We start from the raw sequence: 22,126 nt of genomic DNA, 5'->3' as shown, positions 1-22,126 counted from the left end.
GCGAGACCAGGGAGCGGCGCCGCGGCAGGGACCTCCTCATCACCGTCGACTTCAGCCCAAACTGCAGGAACTCCTTCCGCTGGGCGCTAGCGCACCTCTCGCGTCTCGCCGACACCCCCCACCTCGTCTACGCCGTTTCCAGTTGAGTCCTCCACCATCTCAGCTTGTCTCGTCTCACCTGAATCGCATTTCTTTTAGGCTGGATGATTTTTTTAGTTTACTTTCGAGGTGATGTAGGTTCCCTAATCAAACATCGTAGTGAATTTGATAACCCAAATTGTTAGATTACGCACAGTCAGGTTATTGTCGGTCGGTACATATTTCTGGCTAAAAATGGAGGATGGTGAGTCTCACAGCTAAATAGCAGAGACACACTTTATGTAGTAAATGGATCTAATCTGGTGTCTTTTTTTGTACAATCCAGTATTGAGGTTGCTTCATGCGTGTAGTTATGGAAATTTATGAAAATAATATTTTGTACGTAATGTGGACAAGTCAATTACACCATAAGGTCCAAAAGTTAGCGCGATGACTGGCTTTAGGTTGCTTTAACAATATTGAGTTTTAGACACTAAACACATTCGTGATGGCTTACCTGAATTCGAAATCCATGCCTATATGGTTGCTGGTGACAAGACTGTTGTTGTTGGCCTTAGTCATTAACACTAATTTTGTGTATGTGCCGTATTTGAGCGCTGAGCTATAATTTCCATGTATCATTGAATTAAGTGCTGGCTGTTACCCATCGCTTCCTTCCGACACCTTATATGCGCACCCAGTATGATGACTGACCGTCTTCTCTTGCACCTAATCTTTTCAGATTGTGCCTTGAGATTTTGCCTCTTCATTTGCATCTTGATCAAGGATAGCTTAAGATCTTCAATTGCACGCAGTGTTTCTTTCAGAATGACTCTTCTAACACAACCTATGGAAGCAATACAGTTCTAGATGAGGCATTACTTCCGTTCTTTCAGGTACTTTGGAGACTAAAAAAAGATCCTGTTGATTTTTGTTTGTCATTCACCGGACTTAATATGGTTTACGTGAGAACTTTATGCACTAACTAAACATGACTAAAAAAATTATGCACGTGTAATCTTGCAAAAAAATCTGCACGTGTAGCAGAAGGCAGCAGGGTTCTTTATGTTTAGTAGGAATCACTGCGTTCAGTTCATCACATGAGTTTATGAGAGACGACCTTTGCCAGGAAAGCTTCAGTACCATTGTAAATGGAATGCCCAGATTATACTTAGAACTGCAGATTTTACTTCCTAATGCAGATGTCTTACTGATCGATTCTCAGCTAGATATTCCACACCAGACATCTCATTGGTTTTATTTCTTCTTAACCTAATGGTTACTAGGAACAGGTTGTAGCTTATCCATAATTTTCCTACAGCCATGCCCGTTCTTATATACTCTTGGGTGTTTAGTCACTCTAATCAACTAGGTCATAATGGAGCAGAGCCAAGGTAGTAATCATGTACAGTTATATGCTTGCTTGGTTGCCATTACATCACACCATCATGTTTGTAACATAGGCTATGTGGCTCCCTATTTTTTCAAGTCCAAGTCTTGAGTTAGGACTGCTTCAAACAAACTTGCATCATCAGAAGTTCAAAACTGAACCTATATAAAAATATTGTTTAAAGGAAATACAGTGCTATAGAGGTGACTGAGCCTATTGATATGTAAGTTGAATGCAACAAAGAACTCTTTACTCTATAGAGTTATTACAAATACGTTAGGCTTATCCGGACCTGGAACCGAAGATTGAATTCTTTTTCCTGCAGATACAACGAATGGATCGACGAGTGCGAGCACGTCAACACTGTCAACATGACGATGGTGGATCGACTTGCAAATGAAATGGTTACTATTATGATTGTAATGCGTTGGTGTTATGGCTGACACCTTCAGCCACTGTCGGATCTGCCATGGCCAGGTATGCCCATCTCCCTCGCCCTCCTCTGGATCCCCTGCCCCACTTTGTATTATTGTTCTTCTCTTATACTGTCAAATTTCCATGGATGGGATCTGATGAATGAGTATCTCGTGTCTGCGGCAACTCGCATGGCCTGATCCGGAAGTACGGGTGTGCTGCAGGGATTGCTTCCGCAGCAACGCCAAGGACATTGGCTTCATCAAGGTATCAGCCACCCCACAGTTTATTGATTTTCTCAATCATGTGCCTGAGTGTGATGACTGCTGAGTAGTAATATGTTACCCCATGCTTTGCTTTCAACAATATATATGCTTTGTCTACAAGGCCTCTTGGTATGGCGCACCAATTTTAATTTGTTAGAGACTACCATCTGGTAGTGTGAGTTATTACATAATCTAGTGTAATGTATGACATGTTAGATTCACTTGTTCAGAAGAGATCTCTGTGTTGCTCTCCTCATTCCCAGAGTAAACCTGGTTAAGTTCTGCAATCATCACCTCATGTTGTGCTTGCATTATTTTGTATCTGTTTGAACAATGTGTAATTTCTACGTACCATAAGTCATCTTGGAATGGACGGAGTTGTTTGTGACTACATGATATTAGCTATGTCTGTTTGTTACTCCCACCTTTATAAGTCTTACTCTGCTGCATCTATCTCCGGTCTCGGCAATTTTACTAATTGTATACCAAGTTTCTTCTGAGCATACCAGTCCATTTCAAAGCACAACAAATCGAGTGTATTGCATTTGCTCAAATATTTATCAAGTAGGTATATATACATTGTATATATCTATTTCCTGAATAACAATGATTTATTAGAAATTGAGATGATTTCCCTTTTGAAAAATGTTGTTTCCATTTCCACTTTATCTCACTAACCGTAGGTTTTATGCTTCGGTTTTTAGGTTTGGGTAAATTGTTCTTCACATGCACAACCTGCCATAAATGAATTGACGGTGCGCTCCTCTTGCTTGTTGCTAGGTATGTCTAATTCTGGAGTTAACAAATCAGCTTGATGTCATGATAATGTATGTTTGCTTTTCTTGTGTTCAGGAAAGTGGCTTGGCCACCGCCAAATTCGTACCCTGAGTTTTTAGGTTACCAGTTGACTGATCTTAATGTGAGTGCTATCTTAGTTATTAATGTTATTTCCTGATATACATGAATGACACTTTCTGGTTTGGCAATGAATAATGTGTTGGTCTCTTGATAAGAGGTGTATGAACGTGGTTTAAAAAATACCAAAAAATGTTTGATTAGTGCTATTGTTTGCAGCTATCGGTAAAGTTGTGATATATCTTTAACCATTGTCGCTTGTCTACACTGTCAGCGCGTTAACAACTACGGAAGCTTGATTAGTGCACCCAATAACGCCTCAAGAGGCGTCACCAGGTGGCGCCCCAACAACTAGTAGATAGAGAATGTGGCCGTGGAAAGGTGATCAACCTCTTCTTTTTATCACTGACAGTGGGCCACCACCACCATATCCGTCCGCCGAGTCAGTGACCACTCCACACGTTTTCTTTTCTTTTCTTTTTTTTTTTGTCCCAGGAGAAAGGAAAGGAGGCTGGCAAACGAAAGCAAAATGGCGCGCACTCGCACGATTAATCCATGTGTCGAAAGAAAAGGAGCCGCCGTGGCGTGCCTTTCCAAAACAGTTGAAACGGCGACGCGCTCCGCTCGGAAGCCACCCCACGTCTCCGGCCCGCCGCCGTCGCTCTCCCGCCAAAATCGACCCGCAAGCAAACCCAGACCCGACAACCACCTGGCTGACCTCCTCTCCCACCCCCCGCATACCTACCGCTATATAAACCGCGGTCGCCACGCCAAGAGACTGCAGCCAATACGTGCGGTGCAGGTGCAGCAGATTAACAATTCAGCTCGTGCGTGCGTGCTCATCCACAGCCATGGTGAGATCGCTTCCGTCTGTCTCGATGGAGGGGAGGAGGCTGGAGGAGGAGGAGGAGGAGCAGGAGCAGCGGGAGGTGCTGCTCATCCACAGCCAGGTGCGGAGGATCAAGCGGGAGGACGAGGAGACCCGGAGGCAGCTCCTCAAGCTGCAGCTGCTGGAGACGAGGCCGGCCGCCGGGCACGGGCACGGGCAGGAGGCCTCGCCGCCGGCCTCCCGCTCTCTGTCGCCGCTGCGGCGCGCCGGGGGCGCCATACCGGTCGGCGACTGGGCCTAGTCACCTCGCCTGGCCGGCCCGCCGGCGTAGACATATAGATATAGGAGAGCGAGCGAGCTATATATGTGAGAGCCATAGTACGATCGATCGATGCCTGTCCATGCTCTCTGCGTGCATGGAACCAGAGCTTATGGTTGATCGATCGATGTAGCTGCTTTACATGCTCTGTTTCAGTCGACTTTTCTTCTTCTGTTGTAAATATACCGAAGTTCACATCGTGCTTCTACGTACTGCATCCAAGTTCTTCCATTGCTACCGTCTTCAGAATTGATCGATTCTTGGTGAGATTGGGCACGAAAATCCGCAGAAAGCACCGGCAAATCGAGGATGCGCCTCAGGCAAGGCAACGGCCAGCGGACGAGACGGGAGGCACAGATCGACTGAGGTAGCCAACGTTGACTCGGAAGTAGTATAGGTCGCGTTCGCATCCGCATGTGTATCTTCTCAGAATGAAGACGAGATCCGCATCTGTCAGGTAGGCTAGGCCGTTCTGTGCACGTGGCTGAACGCCGGAGCGTAGCTTTGACACGCAGGAGGAGCGCTAAAACCGACAGCGGCGCTGCAGCAATAATTCAACGCAGTTTCCATAGATTTTTCCAACCATTTTTCACAGAAAATACAGTAGCTTTTTCTTTTTACCGACCTGCGTTGCTGACACGGCGCGCAGCCAGGAGAAGCATCCATCGGCCTCGCCTCCACGTCGCGGCAGCGAGCGGGCTGGCGTGTCCACGTCCAAGGCCAAGATAATAATCGAGGGAGGCACTCGCACGGCGTCTGACGTCTGACGATTCACCATTAGTTAGGTTTTGCATCATCGTTCGTCGGTCGGATCCGTCGCAGCCTCGCAGAGAGTAGTAGGATGCACGGCTGCGTCCGATCCAACAAACCCCCCCAGATTGAGGCGGCCGGGCCCATCCACTGTCGACGTCCCACCGAACGTGCGGTGTGTATTGCGTGACGTATTGGGTGAACCTGGAACCGCTCCTTGCGGCCGGTCACCGGCGACACAAATCTCACGGTCACGGCCAGGGGAGAAGCGGCGGGGATGGTCCGACCCATCGACCGCGGTCAGCCGGGTCTTTCATCGTGCTTCCATTGAGGCCTTGCTGTAAGGTGAACGGCTGAATCCAATGGGCCTTGGCTTGTGACACAAAACAGAATTTGAACGGTCGATAGGCTCGAACGCCGTGGTTGGACCAACCGCGGCCTTTGCCTTTATCTTTTCTTTCCCTATCTCTATCCCTATCCCTATCCCTACTAGTAGAATGCCCATGCGTTGCCACGGGCTTTTGAAATATTTGCTAGAGCCAATTAAACATAATACATGTTAAGTTTTACATGTAAACATAAGTTAAGTCCACTTCACTTGTAAGGTAGATTGATTACAAAAAGGTATTTTGACGATATAAGTAAAAATGTGTTACAAATTAAGATCTATTTGATGCGTTTAAGAAATTCTCACACATTTGCCGGATATTGTCTTTAGCTTCACTCGCATGATATTTGAACAAGTTACTAAAAATGTCTTCCTCAACTCATACCCATCCTACACAAGGATGAAATCACCATGAGCATGAATATCTTGCATTAATAAAGGTCATAAATGTATAACCGAGAATACTGACTGTGCAAACCGGACGAACCAATTCTTTAACGTCCCACCGAAGCATAAAGAAAAAAAAACTAAATAGCTAGGCACATTCTTGCAATTTCATAAATTCATATTATCTTGAATATAGTGATAACAAAATAAATGCTTGTATTTTGCATGGATAATGAGGTGAGACTAACCACATCTTGTTGTATATAAGTATTAACATGTTGTACGATGTGACAATATTTTGATGGGTCTATGTCATTTTCTCGGTCTTCTTTTATCTGGCCAGATACGAACGTGTTAATAATATGTATCTTTTGACCCGCTTTGTCTCGTATATGGTCGTGAGCAAGCATACAATATATGTAAACATTTATCACCTATAATTCAACATTTAGAATATATTTATGTTAGATATTATACTTCAAATGGTTTATGTTAGTAAGTACAAAATGTCTGTGATTAGTCTTACACCGCCATGCAAGAACATATCATCTTTTATAAGGCATTTCAAGTGGTCATTTGATAACAAGGCATCTTCAATATTCACGAACTTGTTTTTTTGGGGCAAACATGACTGATTCGATGACTGTAATATCTGTAGGGTATAAACATAGTCTATCATCATGATACACAAATGAGAGAAATTAGTGAATGATGAAAGGAAAGAAAGATAATCACAGTGAAAGTAAAAACCTTGTGTTTCATTTTCGGATTGTTGTGGGATGTCATTGCTTGCACATCGTTTTGTTATATACAACTTGGTGAGTTTTTTCCCCTTTCAATGACGTCGCCCCAGGAACCTTGTAAATGAGTTGTGTTTGAACGTCGACAAGATCCATCCCCATCTCTCTGATACTCTGCAAAATTAAACATGTATAGAAATATACCATTTGAGTATTACATCATGTGCAACATACATACAAAGAAGAACAACTATGTCAGTCGGCAGTTTTAAAGCAACATCCAACTCCACCAGTTTTTTATATGACCTACAAAGGTACTGTAATAGAAACAAATGTTAGAATTTTTTTATGATGATGGTATGGAAAATATATATTCACTGATCATTTGTTAGAAATGAGCAGTGCCCGATTTAAACTGAGTGAGATGCAGAGTGCTTTGTAGTGAAGTCAGGGGCATCCCAGTTTTAATAAATTGTAGGCTCTCCTCTAAATAACATGTTGATCATTATTATCCGAAATCTCTACTATTTAGGATATGGTATACTGCAATCACAGAAAAAATGTTGCAATTCTCTAGGAGCAAACAACCAATTTTCGCTTTATATATAAATAGGCAGTCATCCAAAATTTCTTGGATCATTTTAATTTATTTATACATGATAAGGAAAATTGTCCGACGAAAGATAAAAACATGCAAGCAATCCAACATAAACTGAGTATATTCTGTTTCTTCTCTCAAAATTGTGTTTTTTGTGTGATATTCTGAATATATCTAATAATTATAAAAAATCTTTATTTCTATAATCCATGTTCAATTAATTTGTTTTTTGAGAATAATATTTTTTGTTCGTACAACAAATTTTGGGATCCAAGGCCCAAAGCAGCATAGCCCACTCTCTCCTTCCCCTCACTATCCTATCCCGCACGACCCAACCAGCCCCACTATATCTTTCTAGAAAAAAAGAAAAGAAAAAACAGCCCCCACCTTCTCCTTCCCCTCGCTCTATCGTTCCCCTCACTCTCTCCACTCCCGCACACGCAAATCCCTAATCTCGGCCGAGTCACCCACTCCACTCCCTCCGCTGTCGCCCCCACAGCCGCCACAACCAGCGAACTCGTCTCCCACCGCTGCCCCCTCTCGTCCCCTCCCCTCTACTCATCCGACGGCGCTGACCGCGCAGATCGAGCGACCAGGTGGCGGCCACATGCGCACACAACCCGCGACCAACATCACGCAAAGGTCACCACCGCCGTCGCCGAAGGGCGGTCTTCTTCCACCTCGACGGACGAGCTTGCGCGCCAGGAGAGGAGCGGGGATCCTGCACTTCTTCCTCGCTCAGCGCCCCTGTCGCCATGCCATGGATGGACCTCCCTCTGCTCTCACCAATGCCATGTACCGAGCTTGCTCTCCTCCTCGAGGTAATCTATTCACCCATCGCCATCGTTAGGACCTAGGATGCGTGGTCACTGTAGATCGGGGTACCCACTGCTGCACACTTGGTCTCCGCTCTCCGTCCCCTGAATTCATGTCGCCCGCAGCCAAATGCTCCCGCCCAACAACCAGTTTCCTGCCCCAGCGACCTGTCCTCCATGTATTGTGGTCTAACATTTGCCTCGGTAATCTTTAATGTAAGAGAATATGATGGCAGGTGGATAGAGCTAATGGCCTAATGCAGATCTGAAGAATACCAACGTGAGAATAAAACAAACAATTCTTCAGTTAAAGTTTACTCTTTTCATGGTGCTCCACGTTGACTAATGGTTTGATTTCCTAGTGAGCTCGTACATACATGTTTTCTCTCTTTGAATTGTTGTTAGATGAGATACAGTCGCAACTACTACATCGACACTGTCATATCTTTGGTACTGTATACTATTGCTGCCTACATTTACAATTAAGTTTGCTTGCCAACCCCCGTGAAAAAAGTTCGTCTGCCAAGGAACCACTCAAGTGGATATATATTCTCCTTAACTCTTCAACTATTATTTTATCAGACCAGCTGCTGAACGAAAAACATAATATTGTTACCTCATATTTATTTACTTGCCTGCTTGATTGTTAGTCTGTTCCTCTGCGTGTGAGGAACGTAACAATGTCCTGCATGTTCAAATCAGTTATCTTGTCATTCCCCAATTTTCTTACTGTTCTTTTGGCCTTGGACAAGGTCAATCGGATGTGTGTGTTGACACAGATCTTTGATGTGGAAGTTAATATATCAGTCCTATCCGACCTCTCTATACTGTTTTGTTATATATACGTTGGGGATAGATGAAATAGTAGAAGTTAACTATGCTGGTTATTGTCATGCGTGGTCCATTACTCTGACCTTTTTGATTATCTAAAGAAAAGGGGTTTATTTACTTTGCTGATTTCATTCGAGCTCTGAATATATTTCATTCCGACATTTCATTTTGTCGATAATAACATTTTTCTTCTTTCCGGACATTTCTATGGGCAGATATTATCCTCCAAGCTATATGATATGGACAACACATGATTTATGGAACGAAAAGAGGTGATTTGTCGAACTTTGTCTCTTTTACAATTTGCTACCTCTTATAAATTTTATGATTTATAATCTGAGTTAACAAAACCATTAAGATATCTTATTTTGTGTAATTAGATCATGTCATCCAGATAATTAGATTTCACCGCATGATGTTCTTTACCCCAGCCGAGCATAGTGTGCTGCCGCGCCGTCGATTTCCACGAAGTGGCCAGCCCGAGCCGATTCCCCAATGTGTCAATGACTACGTCCGCTGCGTGATCCTGTGGGACATGACCAATCCATTGCCTTATCAACACATCGAGGTAACAAATCCCCTCCTAATACAGGTGCTTTGGTCGGCTGCTGGCTCTACCACATAGCCTTCCGTCCACAATGAGCAGGAGTTAATATTAGAATATGACCATCTCTTTCTTAATGATGTGTGCCTTGTATTTCCATTTTGCTTTCTAAAAATATCGATTCAGGGAACAAAAGGAAAGCATGATAATTATTATTTTTGACTTTACATTACATATCTCCAAGGTCCTATTTTTTGCTTGGTACGGGTAGTCATTATGCTTGGGCTCATGACCATGGTTAATCTATAGCATGGTTTAGGGTGACCTATTTAACATAATAGTGCTATATGTCTGCATTTCTTGAACTGTCAGTAGGAACCTATATACCGCAAAATATTTGTATGTCCCCTATGGAAGGTTTTAGACAGTCTCTTGATTTTGTCCCATCCGACTATCATGCAGTCTGACTTCAGATGACTATGTTTTTCAGGGTGAATTGAGTTCAGAGCTTTGAGAAAACGATTGCAATTTTGTAGCTGCAATGATGCTATTCTTTATCATTTGGTATGTCATTACTTCCTACCTACTTGAATTTCTCTATTCCCAATTCACGGGATTTTTACTTTTTGACATTTCCCTAAATGATTATACACAACTCTGATAATGCGTGCCACCCAGTTTTCGTTCTCTATAAGAACTGAGAAGTACATATGCACTTTTACGACATATAGGTTCATATAGATGTGTTTTTGGACGACATATAGGGAGAACGATAGGATCAGATGTCTGTGACATAGAAAAAAATATACCGACATGTACATACTGTTCTTTCATAGTACATGCCATGTATACAATGTTCACATGCAAACAGAGCTACAAAAATATATTAGTAGATGAACCACAGTGATGCTCATGTACCATCGGAAGCAACAGGGCTACAAAAATATATTAGTAGATGTCCTCTGGTTTGATATTTTGAAGGCACGAACAGAAAGAAGCGCACCTGATATGCTATAAAATGTACATTTCGTGGCAGAATAATAGGTGGTTATAAATTGTGGTACTGTCCAGGTTCCAACAATTCATTAACACTCTTATTTATCTACAAGATACACGCAATAGGAAAAGCAACTGACAGAATATGGCACAATGAAAGGAAAATAATACTACTGGAAATATTTGTGAGATCATGAAGATGTCAACATGCATCCATCCGTTTACTTGTGCCAAACCTGCAACTAAGTAGTTAGAAACACATCATGTCTGTTTAGATATGTATTGAAAAGCCAGGATTATAAAATTCAAATAAGGGGCAAATAAGAGACTATACAGGACAAAAAAAATAACATTGACTGTGCCTGCTTTGGGGCCGCATCATAAATATTTCTCTAATGTAGAACACTCCAGTGAATTTTACAACAACGGAGTGACCCAGGCAGTGTGCAATACTTATGTAGGAAAACAAAGCCTAGTTTAGATGTAGTAAATGATTGATTACAAAACAAAAAAAGAATAATATACATAAGCAATCCGGCAAAAGGAGAAATAATGTCACATACAGGAAAAATTGGCAACTTACAAAGTCACAAATCCGAGGCAATATTATTAATATTTGACTTGTTGAATAAACATAATAAAGTTCAGTAGCTAACATCGAAAGATAAATATTTGTACAAGAACACGGAAGAGCACCAAATTGTCTGTAGCAAAAGAGTAAATCATTTATCTTATTCAAAACCCGCCAGCTTCTTAAGAGCGGACTTCAGCCTGTAAGGACTTCCTTATAGACGATGTTCTTCATCGAGGTTTGTAAGGACAAGGCAGGTCTTTTTCGCTTCTTAGGTTTACCGCTTTGCTTCTTGGCATTCTCCTTCTCCTTCTCCTTCTCAATGAGGATCTTTATGTTTCTCTTTGCGGTGGCTCGAGACAGTGCGACATAGAGTTGACCATGAGAGAACACAGGATTAGGTAGGTACACGCCAACAATCGGAATCGTCTGGCCTTGAGCCTTGTTAATCGTCATAGCAAAGCTAAGCCTTACAGGAAATTGCTTCCTCTTGAACTTGAATGGAAACATGTCATTGTCAGACGGGCATAGGGGTATTCGAGGAAGGAATACCCTCCTACCTGTGTGTTGTCCGATCACGATTTCTGCATCGATGGCGTTCCTCTCGAAACCTCGCACCACAAGCCTCGTCCCGTTACACAGACCATTAGCCGGATCAATGTTCCTCAGAAGTATGACGGGGCAGTTGAGCTTCAGTTTGAGTGCATGCGGAGGCAGACCGTTGGGAGTCAATCCATTTAGGAACTCGGGAGCGTAGTAGCCATACGGGTCGTCTTCTGCACTGTCAAAGCTATGGTAGATTACTTCTTCTCCCCGAAAATGCTCTACCATGCGTATGTTTATCTTGTCGACGTTGTCGTTCGTGGTGGAGAGTATTGCGCGTGAAGTCATGTAATTCGGATCGGACATGTTGTCATCTAGTCTCAGAAACACATGGTCAATCAGCTTCTCCAGGTCGTCACCCTCGCCTGTAGACGACACACAAATATCTTCAGGGAGTCGTATGTTTCCTTGATCGTCAACTTCCTCGGTGCCATTGCCTACCCTTAGCAAGTAATCCGCAAACCAGGTGTCATTATGAGCCCTCATGTTGGTGACGAGCCTTAGCTGGCGCATACCCTTCCAGAGGTGTGAACTTCGAAGGGTTGCATCGATTATCTGACCCCGGGACCCCCTCCTGACGACCGGAAGCACCTGCCTAAAGTCCCCGCCAAACACAACAGTTTTTCCTCCAAAGGGTTGGTCTCGTCTTCCCATGATGTCGCGCATGCTGTTGTCCAGTGCCTCGACCACCTGTCGCTTAGTCATGGTGGCCTCGTCCCATAGTATCAATGAGGCCATCCTCAGTAGCCTGGCGGTACCACTCTATTTCGTGAAGGTGCATGAGGCGCCATCATCGCAGCTCAATGGGATCTTGAACCTCGAGTGGGCAGTCCTGCCTCCAGGCATGATAGAAGCGGCGACGCCTGACGTCGCGGTAGCGATAGCGATGTTTCCCTCGCTTCGAACCTTGGCGAGCAGTGCCCTGTACAGGAAGGTCTTCCCTGTACCTCCCGGTCCATCAACAAAGAACACACCCCCATCACCGCGTTCAACAGAAGCTAGTATCTTGTCGTATGCAGCCCTCTGCTCCAAGTTTAGCGACGAAGCCAATTTAGTGTCGTTGATGTCAAAATCGATGTTGGATTCCTCGATCACTTCTCTGGCCTCGCCCTCGGTTGGGTCGAACGCATCGTCAATGCATGGAAGAGCGAAATCAGCTATGTCTTTGCCCATGGACTGCAACATACCCCTAATGTCAAGCAACACCATATGTTCCACCTCAATCAGGCACGTGTGTGATCGCCGATAGTCATCAGACATAGGCTCGAAGTGCCTATCCCATAAACCACGCATGTCGCCTGGCTCACAGTGCACCAAAATTGTTGCGAAGAGCCTCCTGAGCGAACATGGCATCGCCCACTGCTCTGCCTCGGTAAGACAGTCGTCGAGCGTGTTATCTGCCTCGATGAGTCCCAACCTTTCGGCAGCCTCTCTAAAGCTCCCGCATAGCCTACCGTCCACGGTGAGCAGGTCCTCATAGGATGTCTTGCCAGCAACATGGTTTAGCAGCACACGTAGATAGTATCGCTCCCCCTCGGCAGGATTGGCAGACACAATTCGACCTATCTGATAACGCTCCACCCGCTCTTTCCAATACTTCTTACCCTTCTGCCATGTGAACCTTCCAGGAAAATCCTTGTACAATATATTCCTAGCCCACGGGTGGTTTTGGTTAGCTTTGAAATACTCTGTCAACATGGATTTGGAAGCTTTCTCAGAGGCGACTACTCGGTCAAGTGAGCTTGCTCATTGAATGCCACCCTGTGCATATTCGGGAGATGAAGAGGCAACTATAGGACAGGCGGGTCATTGGCACACAAGGGGAAGCCAAATATCCTCCACATCGCCTCTGGAGGAGTAACCCACCTTGCATCTACGTATCTTTTGATCTCATCAATGTTACCATCAGCGTCGGGCTGTTCGATGCTGAAAGAAGCCCTATCATGGCCGTTGTATATGTACTTGTAAAGGTATTTGACGGCCTTTATGCTGGAGCAAACCTCAACGTTGATGTGGCAATTGAACATCCGCAGAAGGTAAGGGTTATACGGCACAACCCATCTGTTGTCCAACATTTTACCCCGGACCTTAGCCTGCCGACCATTATCTCGACGATGATAAACAGGGTATGAGTCCTTGTCCAGTGCCGTGTTTTCATTGAACGGCCGCGGGTATCTGCACTTGCACTCGTTCTGTTGCATGCAAACATTTTTGGGGTTGAGAGCACCGCATGGTCCATGCATCATATGTTTCACCACCAAGGCATGGAGTTCAAGATACTTTTGCTTGTCTGGGAGCTTGGCAGAAATGAGTCGGTCGTACTGCTCCAGAACGACAAGCTTATAGGCAGAATCCATGATCAACAAAAAGTGTGCGTGGGGGAGGCCCCTCTTTTGGGACTCGACTACGTATACATGTGCAACAACAACACCCAGGATATGCTTCTTGAACAACATCTCTTTCATAGCCTCTAGCTTGCCATGGAACACACGAGCCACAAGATCAGGTCGGTCTTGCGCTGTCTGACCAGGAAACAACTCATTCGTTATCTCTTCCCAGTTAGGGTTGCAGGTCATGGTCAAGAAGATGTCAGGCTTCCCGTAGGTATGGACAATTGCCATGGCATCCATATGCCTCCGCTTCATGTCGCGGTCGCCACCTGGGTACGTTCCAGGTAGCACTATCCTTACTCCAACAGCGCTTGCCCGGGTCTCCCCGGATGTAATTGCATCAACAACTCCTTTATACAAGTCGGCACGGATCTTTGTCTGGTTCTTCCTGTACCATTTCAACCTACAACTCTCAATCTTGATGTACATGTCCACCCCCCATTGCTGGAGCAATCGTGCTCCACAGAGTATGGGATTGAATATCCCAGGTCGTGTCTGGAGCATGTAACAGTAGTAGTCTCGCACCGAGACGCATAACCTGCTATTCCCCTCTGCACATGGATGAGTAACGCAAACATTAGGATTCATATGAGAAGTATACAATTCATCTAAACGACAGAATACGCATAAGGCTTACCTGCATCCTCCTCATCATCATCATCATCACCTCTACCTCTTGGTTGTTGCACAACCGGCCAAGGGACATCACGTTTAGGAAGTTTCGGGTGCCAACCGAGCTCCCCCCTTGGGTAGAAGAGTGGGTAAGAGAGAGGGTCATACGAGCCAGCCGTCACATGTATACTGTGCCTCTGGTTGTCATTCCCGCAAAGTGTAATCCTACGATCGAACCTCTTTGCTAGGTCAGTGCCCTCCACCCAAATTGCAGCGACCTCAGATGACAAAGGTCTATTATACTTCCGTTGGTCTAGTCTCTGGTCAATGTTGAGGTCTATCCTGTAATCGTCGAGGTTGTCCCTGTGCGCACCCAAACTCCTAAACTGCTGGGAGTACGGGTTTTCCCTGAGTATGTCCACTAACTTTCTGACGACATCTTGGTCTAATTGCTCGGTGGCAGCCTTGCGATGGGTTAGGCCTGGGTCGTCGTCGTAGAAGTACAACTGTAGATGTTCTGGACGTGATGTTGGCCCGAAGGAATGAACGTTGTGGTAGATGGTGCTGTGCGCCCGAAACGTGTACACCCCAGACTTCATGTTTGTGTAGCTTTCATCAAGGCTGACGCCAAGGGTTGTGAAGGAGAAGTGGCCGTTGAAGAACCGTATGTTCTCCGGAAAATGCCTTGAGTCCGCATCCATGCTAGACCAAAGCCTCATTAGCTCCGGGATGGGCTCCGGTTGCTTCAGCTGGATCTGCCCACTGCGACAGCAGAATCCCAGGGCCTCAGACACAAACTTCTTGGCCTTGCAGTGATCGCAATTTGCGGCGTGCTTCAGGATGTGTGTGTGGTCTGGGAGGTTTGAGTAGACATAGTCCAATGGATCATGGTCGACATAGGTACTGTGACTTGAGTCTTCCAATTCGTCGTGCTCCATGTCATCAGCATCTGAGCCTGCAAACAATGTTTATAATTAGTGTGATATTTCAAACGGGTGGATGTTGCTCAAGTGGGTGTACATACCTTCACAAGCAAACATGTAATACTCATCGTCAAAGAGGCTATCAGGGTTGACATTATCATTCATGAGACGACTAAGGTAAGCGTCCATGTCGTCTGCTCAGGTGCGAAACCAATAAATGAGGGTTCAGTCTCAAGGGACACAAGGAGAGTAAGGATGGGAGTGTTACCTTCACTTCTGATCGTGTACTCCGACGTGCTAGATGAGGTCGAGGTACCGTGTGCTTCCACTACGGTAGGTTGTCCAGTTGAGCTCATTTTAGGTATGGAGATGGACCTGACGGTTGGGGTCATCACCCTACCTGCAAACCTTTCATTACGCCGATCGCGTAGAACATTCCTCTCACCATGCGGTACATGCGTACATTTTTTTTGCTTGCCAATTTTCTGTTGACGCTTCTTTGCCACCATACCACCCTTGCAAGCTCGCTCTCTCCTCCCAGGCGCTGCTTTGGACTCATGACTCTGCTCGTCCACTCCATTATCCGCTATTGTTACTGAATCACTGGTTTGCTGGTCGGCATTTTGTAGGTGCACATTGATTTCGATGAGGTCGCCATCTACAGCACCATTACCGAAGGTTCTGCTTAGGTATGCACCTACAACACTATACATCATTATTTATATCTCATGAATGATTACATGATGAAAGATGATGGTTGATAGGATATGTACCATCGGTTTCGGTGTTGCGAATGTATGTGGGGGCCGCATTGACCGTAGGAGCATGATCTATTTGTTCACTATCGAATTGTTGCGTGAGGGCTGAAAGTGTGAGAGTCGGACAATGTGTGTGAGGGTTGGACAATGTGCTAGTTAGATCTGGACGTGGCATTGCGATCGATTCAGCACACGGCGTGTTTTTCTTTGCAGCATACTTTGCCTTTCTCTTTGCACTTGACTCCCCCCTTTCATCCTCAGTCATGGTTTTAGGGTGTTGCACGCGCCATTCTTGCAACTTCTGATTTTTTTCTTGAAGATCGATCGTTCCGTCACCCACTTTTTTCCGATAACTTGCTCGCCTCCGCGCGTTTCTCTGCTTAATTTGCTCGTCTGTTAAGTCACCCTTGTGTTCTTTATCAGGCTGTTTTTCATCTAGTTGCTTGCTGGCTGCCTCCTCTTTTTTCTTTCGATAAGCAGCTCTCCTCCGAGCCTTTATTTGCTCTTTTTTCTCATCAAGGTCCACCGAGAATGACTGACACCCATTAGTGATATCACCGAGAGGTAGCAGGGTCACATTTTGCATATCTGCACGGAGGGTTTAGGGTCTTCATTGTTCAAGAAGATTTCGTGTACTACACAAACGCTTACTTTATATATCTGCACGGTCAGGTTAAACAATGATGTATAGCTGGATGTAGTTGGGTTGGTATCATCGAGAGGTAACAGGGGAACATTTTGCATATCTGCCCGGAGGGTTTAGGGTCTTCATTGTTCACCGAGAGGTAACAGGGCTGGTTAAAGCTACTTATTTATCTAGGGTTTATTTTTTTATAGAATCCCTCCGTGTCCATACATAAAGTCTGTATGTACTCAAAAGTCGTATGTCTGCCATATATCGAATTGAACCTAAATGATCAGGAATTGTATGTTAACACAGTGGTCAACTATTGGTCAATTATATTTATTCTCTATTCTTGGTCAATTATTCGTGGGGTTGGGGTGAGGAAACATATGTCGCCTACATTATTCACTAAGAAAGTATACATACGGTCATCATATTGCTGAAACATAAACATCCGTACCTGATATCGTAAGGGCAGTCAGATTTTCATCTTTTTGCTTGCTGGCTGCCTCCTCTTTTTTCTTTCGATAAGCAGCTCTTCTCCGAGACTTTAGTTGCTCTTTTTTATCGTCAAGGTCCACCGTGGTTGGTTGACACACATTAGTGATATCACCGAGAGGTAACCAACCCACATTCAGCATATCTGCATGTGAAATGATATTAACATTATATTGTGGAATGGAGGGAGTATATATAATATCATCACAGTGCCTTCCCATAAAGCATTCTTACCTGATATCGTAAGGGCAGACAGATTTTCATCTTGTTGCTTGACGGTAGCCTCCTCTTTTTTCTTTCTATAAGCAGCTCGCCTCCGAGCTTTTATCAACTCTCTTTTTTCGTCAAGGTCCACAGAGGATGGTTGATCTGCATTAGTGATATCACTGTGAGGATGGCGTGGAACATTATGCGGCCTCTCTTACCAATTGTCACGTTGCATGCTAGCTAGTTATTTTGTCAGATAACTGAGAGCTGGGAACGAATCTACATTATATAGGAATGAGACTGGAGGGTTGTCTGCATCATGTTAACATAACAATATATTGGACCGAAACAAGGCAAAGTTGTAGGCACATGGTCTTAACCTTTCGGCAACATAATACTTACCCGAAATCAGATGGGAAGGTTGATGATCATATGTCCTTTCACAATCGGCTTGTTCAAGTATCATCCTGTCCGAGTGAGTAATATGGACTCCTACAAGTCACACGCTTGATCTTTTAGAATCGGTTCTGCCCAAGTCTGTTATGTATGATTTATCACATAAAAAGCATAAAAGCAATCTCAGTATATATGCACAGCCTTAATACCTGGACTACTTGGGTAATTCTTGTGAACATCGTCGGATCCAGGTATAACCCCTTCATTAGAGTCGTCACCATTTGGCCCCTCCATCGGGCCTGCAACATCTCCTGTGATGGTGTTTGACATGTATAACAAAATATGTAGCTGAACATATGCAAGGAGGTAGATATATACCTGGAGTATCATATGTGCTATCACCATCGGTCTCAAGTATCATCCGTTCGGAGGGAGTAATATGGACTCCTAGAAGTAAAGATGTTGATACATTAGAATCGGTTGTGCCCAAGTCTGTTAGGTATGATTTTTCAACTAAAAAGGATAAAAATAAACCTTATACCTGGAGTACGTGGGTAAATTTTGTCAACATCATCGGCTACGGGTATAATCCCTTCGTTAGAGTCGTCAACACTTGTCCCCTCCATCGGGCCTGGAACACATATATAGTTGAACATATATATGTTTGACTTGTGTAGCACAATTTATAGGTGAACATATACCTGGAGGTACATGTGATGAAGTCGTCTGTTCCGCTGGCTTGCTGTGTGGAGTCCCCATATGTAACTACTAAAAAAAGACATGTCCAACAGACTCAGGTATCACGCAAAAACTTGTAAACTGACCCTGCAAGCAGATCACGTGAAATACCAACAGTACTAAAGGCCCGTTCCCATTGTACAGAAATTCAGTCCATAAGGGCAGGTTGTTACAGATTTATGAGTCTTGCTATATATATGAAAATAGAAAGACATGTCGAACAGACTTTGCTACTTTGCATTTTTTTGTGAACTGACTCTGCTGGATACATGTTAAGAATTCAAGATGCTAAGATGTCCTGTTCATCTGACTGCAGGCAGATGAAGGCCGTCGAAGATCACAAGCGCAGCTTGCTATTGTACAGGTTTGGAATTTAGAAAGGTGACCTATTTTCATGTGAACTTACCTATTCTTTGCTATTCAGAATAATTCTTTATCTTCCCATTGCTGTGTTAATTGATTCATATGCGGTTGTGCTATTCTCACAAGGATGTCCATCAAGGTTGTTTGGAGGAACATAATGAAACTTCACAAGTTCTGGGGGGACTGATTCTTTCAGAGAATTGTTTCATTACTAATGCGCTGTCGCGGGCATGTATTAATCCCAAATTCCAAATCACTTTGGAATCCAGTCAAAATCCAGTGAAAATCACACTGGAATCCTTCTCCGTAATTGATTCGCAAACTATTCTCAAGGACTGCTCTGAACCTCAAATATCGTGGGCACATGAAGTTGTGGTGTAATTTTTACAGAAACAAGTGATTCAGGCAGCAAGGTATTGATTGATGCAACTATGTTGTACTGTTTCAGTGACTGTTAATATTTTCGTTAGGAAGGATAACCAATTCAGTACTAAAAGTATTTTTCATGTTATCTAAATTGAGGGCGATCCTTTGTACACTAATATGAGGCGTTTTAGGTCACGGAAGTATTGACCTAAAAGGTCTTGTATTAGTTACAGAGGGGTTTGAGCGCGGGTGGAAAATGAAGTCTGGCATGGCTTGATTTAGTTTGAACACGAGTCCATCAGGATCGCCCTGATCTGTACACGTAGACATAACAAACAAAGAAAACCTGTGTGTTCATACATGGGGTTGAAACCGTACAGCGTCGCCGATCGCACGTTCCGCGGCGGCGCACGATCCAGAAACTGCCAGCGATCCAGAAACGTGGCGGCGGCCCTGCCGAGTCGTTCCGCGGCGGCGGCGCTGTGGAGTGCGCAGATCGCACGATGGCTGCGCAGATCTGATTGGCAGTGTGGTATGGGGATCGGCGGCGGGGTATGGGGTATGGGGATCGGCGTCAGGGCGATCCTGATCGGCGGCAGGGCGCTGTTTCTTTGGCTATGTGCGTGGGTGGGGTTCGGTGGGCGCGGTTCGGTGGCTGGGCGTGGGGTGGGGGTAATTTGATGGAAAAAACCGGACAAAAAAAACCAGTTGAAAAAAACCAGACGAAAGTGGGGGACTATTCAATCAACTCGTCCATTAGAAGTAGAGATTTCCTATTTTTAATACTAAACCGCAGTAGAGATTCCCTATTTTTTTAATACTAACCTGCTGAGTGCTTCTGGTCGTACGTTGCTGTGACAGTTTTGTAGAAAAGCCCTTGTGTTTTAGTTAATTCAACCCGCACTCCTTTTTTAAAATGAGAAAACGTTTCATCCCAGATTATAAAAAAACATGAACAACATGAGGACTTTCTCTCCCTCGCCTCCGGATCCCAGCCGCGAGGCTCGTGACCCACGTGACGCTCAATCCGCTGCGCGTCACCGTTCCGCTTCAGCTCCTCTACTCACCAGCGCGCACGAGCTCCTCACGAGTTGTCCCTGCCTTATGAACTAAAATTTCAGATTCCAATTAATAGTCCCACCCTGCTCTATTACATCAAATCAAATCCAAACCAATTTATATACGTTCATGCATTACAAGATCAACAAGCCAACCAAAAGCGGATGAGATGTTCATGTTTACCCTAGAGAAATAAAGAAAGCTGTCTGCCGCATTAATTATATGCGTCACCAATTGAAAATGAGCAAAGAGGCGAGGCGCATGAATCCAAAGAAAAGCACCATCGGTGCCAAGCCTAATACAAATAAAGGTCTTAGCTTAATTGCCATTTGAGCCAATAATCCTAAAGAAGGAGAGAGAGAGAGAGAGCCGAACTGAAGATACGGAGAAAATTGATGCCCATGTTGATTAGTGGTACAGAGACCAGCTCATGGAAGAGAAAACCGGGGCCTGAGGGCTCTCACCGGAGGCAGCTTCGGCACTCCCACGTCCGTGGCCACTGGCAAACGAGCAGCACCACCAGACCGCCCCCCGCGCGTGCTGGTCGGCCACCCAGATCTGGCGCAACCGAGCCAGCTCGCAACCCCGGTTGCCCCCAGACACCCTCCGGGAGGAGGTGCTCCACCACCACTGCAAGGCCGCCCCGGCCCCAGTGCGCCGACGAGCAGGCCACCACCGCCCTAACCATAGCCACAAAGCACGCCGACGCTGTCAGCTAGGGTCCGCGGCCAAGAACAGGAGAGCAACACTTGGGTCGTAAGGTGGATGGACAAGAGGAGAGGAGGAGGAGCGACGATGGGTGGTCAGGCAGCAGAGGAGGAAGATGGGGGCGGAGCGGGCGATGTGTTGTGGATAAGGGCATCTCCCGCCGTTGGCCTCCCAGGGGGCGTCAAAAAGCGCCGCCTGAGGGTGAGCCGGCGCAAAAAATGGCCCTGGGGGCGAGTCGGTCCCCAGCCGTCGGTCCCCAGGGCCGCCCCCAGGCGCGTATTAAAAAAAGGACCGTTCGGCGAAGTTATGATAAAAACTAATTAAATTTCGGTCAAACATGACAAATTTCGGTGAAATTCGCGCATTTTCATTACATTAACCTAATCTAAAAAAAGAAAGGGGCTGAAGTCGTCGCCGCCGTCGCCGCCATCGTCGTCGTCGGCCTTCTCCTCCTTGACGCGGGCGCCCCTGCTGGACCCCTGCCCGGCGTCGCCATGGCGGACTGGCGGCGACGCGTCGTCGTCGTCGTCGCTGTCGCATAAGACGACGACCCCGCCTTCATCGCGGCCGCGTCGGCGCTCCTCGAAGCGGCGTAGGGCGGCGCACTGGCGCTCCTTCTCCTTCTCCCGGCGCGCCTTCTCCATCGCAATGGAGTCCTGGCGCGCCCATTCTAGGGCCGCGTCGTCGTCCTCGAACTCCGCCTTCACCGGCGCCAGCCCCGGCTCCGCCTTCACCGACGCCAGCCCCGGCTCCGTCTTTGGCTTGACGAAGCGCGGAGGAGCCGACGAGGGGGAGGCGCGCCGGCCGCCCTCGTTGATGACGATGTCGGCGCTGCGAGTGCGCCGGCCGAGCGGCGTCTCCGCCGCGGACTCGGCCTTGACGCCGAGCAGGGCCGGAGTGACGGAGGAGTGCGACGAGGATCGGGAGGAAGAAGAGGAGGAGGAGGACCCGAACCTCCTTGGCGCCCACGGCCCGGCGCGTCGGTGCTGCGCCGGGGCGGCCACCCTCGCCGGGGGGTACGCCAACGGCGGGTCGTTTGCCGCCCTCGAGGTACGTGAGCACGCCCTCGAGTGTGCGGCCGGGGACGCCCCACCACAGGTGGCGCCCCT

The 22,126-nt window shown here is 45.9% G+C and overlaps 2 protein-coding genes and 1 long non-coding RNA gene across 11 annotated transcripts; 2 read left to right on the top strand and 1 right to left on the bottom strand.

The window, feature by feature from the left end:
• Positions 1 to 3,758: 3,758 nt before the first annotated feature.
• LOC125556087 (uncharacterized) lies at positions 3,759 to 4,359 on the top strand. The gene has a single exon (XM_048718886.2). It carries the CDS (start codon positions 3,855 to 3,857, stop codon positions 4,131 to 4,133), a length of 279 nt encoding a protein of 92 aa, XP_048574843.1. The 5' UTR covers positions 3,759 to 3,854; the 3' UTR covers positions 4,134 to 4,359.
• A 3,016-nt stretch (positions 4,360 to 7,375) lies between these two features.
• Positions 7,376 to 19,149, top strand: LOC147971635 (uncharacterized). 2 transcript variants are annotated; one of them, XR_015604774.1, is made up of 7 exons: positions 7,376 to 7,835; positions 8,876 to 8,932; positions 9,092 to 9,228; positions 9,695 to 9,768; positions 15,929 to 15,988; positions 18,838 to 18,902; positions 19,011 to 19,149. It is a non-coding gene; the product is annotated as an uncharacterized LOC147971635 (long non-coding RNA). The 2 variants fall into 2 exon arrangements; XR_015604773.1 differs by having other exon boundaries at positions 9,041 to 9,228.
• On the bottom strand, positions 14,322 to 21,229 carry LOC125509291 (uncharacterized). 8 transcript variants are annotated; one of them, XM_087526206.1, is made up of 13 exons: positions 20,774 to 21,229; positions 19,611 to 20,351; positions 18,485 to 18,551; positions 18,325 to 18,414; positions 18,162 to 18,230; positions 17,993 to 18,094; positions 17,790 to 17,879; positions 17,415 to 17,549; positions 17,143 to 17,325; positions 16,073 to 16,645; positions 15,568 to 15,996; positions 15,401 to 15,493; positions 14,322 to 15,331 (listed from the first exon to the last, which is right to left on the bottom strand). In XM_087526206.1, the coding sequence occupies exons 3-13, from the start codon at positions 18,540 to 18,542 to the stop codon at positions 14,373 to 14,375; spliced, it is 2,781 nt and encodes a 926-aa protein (XP_087382332.1). In that variant the 5' UTR covers positions 18,543 to 18,551; positions 19,611 to 20,351; positions 20,774 to 21,229; the 3' UTR covers positions 14,322 to 14,372. The 8 variants fall into 8 exon arrangements, with proteins under 8 accessions (XP_087382332.1, XP_087382336.1, XP_087382333.1 ...); XM_087526210.1 differs by having other exon boundaries at positions 15,568 to 15,957; positions 19,611 to 20,347; positions 20,774 to 21,228; XM_087526207.1 differs by having other exon boundaries at positions 18,485 to 18,548; positions 19,611 to 20,347; positions 20,774 to 21,228.
• Between the last annotated feature and the right edge of the window lie 897 nt (positions 21,230 to 22,126).

This window comes from Triticum urartu, chromosome 5A (assembly GCF_056163025.1).
Source record: "Triticum urartu cultivar PI428250 chromosome 5A, HENAU_Tu73, whole genome shotgun sequence".
NCBI lineage: Eukaryota > Viridiplantae > Streptophyta > Magnoliopsida > Poales > Poaceae > Triticum > Triticum urartu.
This window is presented reverse-complemented; position numbering and strand designations above follow the sequence as displayed.